This window comes from Nyctibius grandis, chromosome 7, assembly GCF_013368605.1.
Source record: "Nyctibius grandis isolate bNycGra1 chromosome 7, bNycGra1.pri, whole genome shotgun sequence".
Classification (NCBI taxonomy): domain Eukaryota; kingdom Metazoa; phylum Chordata; class Aves; order Nyctibiiformes; family Nyctibiidae; genus Nyctibius; species Nyctibius grandis.
The window spans coordinates 54,522,726-54,527,135 of record NC_090664.1 but is presented as its reverse complement, the minus strand read 5'-3'; the positions used below and the strand labels follow the sequence as shown (position 1 = coordinate 54,527,135).

Sequence of the window (4,410 nt, the reverse complement as noted above, 5' to 3'; positions counted from 1 at the left end):
GACCACAGGGGCCATCCAGCATCCAGTGACTCTGGGACCAACCCTCCCTCTCCTAGGAGCTGCAGGGAAGAAGTACAGACATTTGTTCAATGAACCCAACCCAACATCTCAATCAGGCCAAGCTCCAACGCAGTTATTCCAGCAGCCACTGTTCAGGGGACAGCTCCTTTTTCCCTGCAAACCCTGAACCCAAGGAGGCAAAACCTTTTGCAGGAACAACTTAGCAGGAGGGTTTTGCCTCTTTTGACACTTGATTGCTGATAGCCATGAAGACAAGTGTGTGTCACACAAGCAAGTGGTAGCCTCTTCTTTCCTCTCCCTTTTGCAAATTGCCACGTGCACAAGGTCATGATCTTCCTTCATTTGTAGAAGTCTAAATTAGGCAAGACAAAGGTGACTTGCACCTGCTATGTAAATTCTGGATGGGGAGAAGAAGGAGAAGCCCTAGGAGGACAGAGGGGGAGCCCTGAGGTCAGGAAAAATGTAATGGAGTAGCCAGATGTGTGATGGGGTAGCCCATGGAGTGAGATCAGCCAGTTCAGCCCCTTCTCACCTTGCAAAAAAGCTACTCACCAAAGAACAGCAAGAATCAGTTGTAGACTAACGTGCATAGCCCAGAGCAGGTAAAACAAATGAGAACCTGACTTGGAAAAAACCCACTTATTAGGAACATATTTATTAGCTGATCTATTTCAAGAGGATGATGAGATTTAGAGCTAGACACAACTGTTGATTTTGACTGCCAGACAAGACTATTTTTTTCTTGTTCAGACAGTATTTCCAATCTCACCTGGCCTCCATGTGCACAACCAGGTGTAGATGAACAGAAGAGTCCACGTGCCTGCAGACCAGAAGCTTGAGGAAGCCAGGAGGGTTAGGGGTATGACCTGAGGCAGAGTGCATCTCACTGGAGGTTTTGTCAGGGCTCCATCCCTGTGATGTCTGCGGGGCTGAGAGTGTCCGTAATGCACTGCGAGCTCAGTCTGATTGGGGAGAGCAGGAGAAAGTGTCAGTGATCAGTGATTAAGGGATACAACTGTACATGAAAGGAAGAAACACATATGTTTAAAAACTCAGGCAATGTGGTTTTGCAGCTTTACTCCGTTTCCAACCTGATCGGTGATTCCAAATAAACAGCCAGCAGCATCACTGTAAGTGTCCTTGATCAGCGTGTGGGGTAGGACAGCAGCAGAGAAAAGCTCAGTTGGGGGCCACAGACCCTTCAAACACCTGGTCCTTAATTGGATTTGGGATTTTTTTGAAAAAAATAAAAGAGCAATCTGAGGAGCTGAGACCCCCTCTGTTCCCAAACACCACATAGCCAGGACCATTTGTCTCCCTGTGCCCATGTAACCTGCTCCTGAAGCCCCCTCATTGCCCATGAACAGGGGTACTTTGCTGTTCAGTAGCTGGCCTGACTGCCCACCCCTGCTGCAGGGATGTGGGGAAGGAGCTGAGGAGCTGCAGGCAGCTGATGGTCGAGGAGTGAAGTGCTCTCACGCAATACCTGGCACCACGCAGTAGTGGTGAAGTGTCACCATCTGGCTGGGCTGGAGGCAGAGAACTCCAGGCGATGAGATCTTCTGGACAGATCTTTGTGTTTAAGAATTGGTACTTACTTCAAATAAGCCAGAACCCCATCATTACCTCCATGCTCCTGCCACCACTTCGTCCCATTTCTGCTTGAAAGGTCCAGCCCAAAACCCATTGAACCTCCCTGTGCAGAATAAGGTAAGAGTCAAGCAGAGACACAAATCAGCTGAATTACCTGCGTGATTGCTCCTGTTGTGTTCACGCTGGATACAATCAGTGCACATTATCCCTATTTCAGGCTCTATCACCTCTGCTGGAAGCAACAATATTTGCATTGCCCCGCTGCGGCATGCTCCTGCCAGCTCCCAAATTAACGAATTGCGTGTGCTCCTCAATAAAATGCAGCAATGCCGCCTATCAGCCCTGACTGCGGGACTAACGAGCACCACGCAATCAAATGGAGACCAGCAGAAGTATAGTCGGATTAGGGGGATTAAGCTGTTTTGCTACAAATTGCTTTAATTCCTGCTGCCACGATGCTCACCAACACATGACTGGAGTCCTCCTACCAAGACTTGGAAAGCAGCATGGGATTTTACAGATAATAGATCCTTCTGGTATTTGGGCTTGTTGGAAACTACTGCTGCTCTCCTCTTCTCATGGGGAGAGTTGGTTTTACTCTCTGCCTCTGAATTCTAAAGGAAAGCTTCTCACCCACCTCCTCTCTTTCATGCCACTTGACACTTTTGTTGTGGTGTCTGGTGGGCCATGTCCTGTTTCTGCTGCTCTTTTCAGCAGAGATTTTCCCTAGAGTGGGGCTCTAGCACCTCCTCAGCTGCTCAGAGATGGGGCAATGGCATGGACCACATCCTTTCCTTTAGGGAGAAGGGAGACCTTGCAGCATTGTCCATAGTGCTCTGGTCCATCCCATCTCCATCTCAGCTGCTTTCCCACCTGGGTCCAGTAGTTTTTCCCCAACTCTACCTACCTGATGAGGGATGATCTCTCTTCCCATGGATCTTGCCTACCTTTATTTAAGTGCACAACAGGCAGAGGAAACCCTGGCCTCTCTGTGTAGTCCATCTAAGCCAAGCCTGGCCCTTGGAGGTAAGGATGCTCCACCCTTGGCCTTCAAATGCTCCTCCTGATACAACATGCCCCATCCCAGAGGTGAGCTCAAAGAGAGCCCATGTCATTTCAGGACACCCTGTTCTGCCTCGGTGGCCTCTGCCACTCTTAAACTCTTTCAACCACTGGTTATTAATTCAATATGAGCATTTGAGTTGTGGATGTAATTCACATTTAATCTGGCAATGGTTTACAGCATCACACAATATCGTAGTGAAGAGGAGCAATCAATGTGTCCAGCAATGATTACTGCAGCATGACAAACTCCAGGCAGGACTAAACAAAACCCAGTTTTGCAATGGGCCAAAGAACCACTAAATCCAGGCTATTTTGGACTCAAAAATAGGTGAGGGAGTGAGTGGACTGGAATTTATTTAAAAGGACATTAACCTCTGGTAGCAGCCCGTCCTCTCCACCATTAGGCATTAAAAACCCCGGAAAGACTGACAGTTTTAAGAAATTAAGCAGGTCTATCTCCAACTTCATGTGTGTGGCATTCAAGTAAGACAAAGAGGCAAATAGTGAGAAGTAGTTGGACTTTTCCAGATTTTTTTTACTTTTAATAGTCTAACATATTGTTAGTAATATAGTTGGCACTTCAAAACATATATTATTTTATTTCAACAATATTCCCTTCACTCTGTAGCTGTACTTGAAAAAAAAAAATCACCTTTTGCCATAAATACTGGGTTGCTGTTCAAGCCACTCTGTGCTAGGTTACTTCTACAGTGCAACTGGGACCAGGCTAACATTTACAACGGTTTCTAGTGCTACTTCCTCTGTGTTAAAAAATGACTTTTTTCTATAAAAACACAAACAAAGTTTTACTGCATTAAAAAAAAACACCCTACTGTCAGTTGAGCCTATTTCCACTGTCATCGGCAAAAGACATTCTCTGAGGTCCCTTTGAGTGGGTTTCACTTCGGGTTAGAGGGAAATCTGCCGTTCGACAGCTTCTTTTTCCTTCACAGGACAAGAGATGGGCTTTGAATGCAAAGCAACCTGGCTGAGAGCCAGGCACACAGGCGGAGTAGTGTTCATGTATTTTTTATTATAATACAAAAGGGAAGTCGAGTTATATAACATGGGCCATTGTAGTGCAGCTTTCTTTTTTAATCTGTGACAGAAGAGAGGAGAATTGTGTCCCCTTTTAAGAGTTCATACGGGGAAAGATGGCTGACATCTGAAGGTGCAAGAAGACACCTGGCATCTGGCCACTGATTTCAGTGGTGGGGTGGATTTTTCTTGCACAGATGTTAGGTGTTTTGTCCAGATGTCTGCGTGAACCCAACCCAAGAGCTGTACTTCGCTAAAAAGGAGTCCCTATCCTCTTGCTAAAAGCAGAATTAAAAAATCACACTAAATAAAGTGAACTAAAACCACAGCTGGATTGGTCGAACAGGTACAAAAGGATTAGTCTCCACAGCAGCATTAGGATGTTTCCAGCATGCAGAAGAGAGAACGTCAATGGCTATTTCACATCAGAGGTCCTACGGAGCACCTTGTGCTGCTCCAGAGAAGGCACTGAGGATTTGATGGGACCCTGACATTGGCAGGCTTCGCACGCTAAATTCCTTCTAGGTCTGTAACGAGGGTCACTGTGCCCTGAAAGAGCTGAGCTGCTAATCACAGTCCTGGATATTGATGTACACAAAGAGGGTGGAGGAGGAGTACGGGTCTCCATTCTTGGTCAGAAGATGGATGTGGCGGTAACCTGGAAGCAGAGACACAGATGGAAAGTGGCCTTTA

At 46.6% G+C, this 4,410-nt stretch overlaps 1 protein-coding gene across 2 annotated transcripts in view; it reads right to left on the bottom strand.

Annotated features, from left to right (window-relative positions):
* Positions 1-2,816: 2,816 nt before the first annotated feature.
* PLCD1 (phospholipase C delta 1) overlaps positions 2,817-4,410 on the bottom strand; it is a 56,304-nt gene continuing 54,710 nt past the window's right edge. For both annotated transcript variants that reach the window (XM_068405202.1, XM_068405201.1), the window contains exon 15: positions 2,817-4,375. In XM_068405202.1, the coding sequence (XP_068261303.1) occupies positions 4,284-4,375 (92 nt within the window). In that variant the 3' untranslated portion in view covers positions 2,817-4,283. The remainder of the gene's footprint in view (positions 4,376-4,410) is intronic.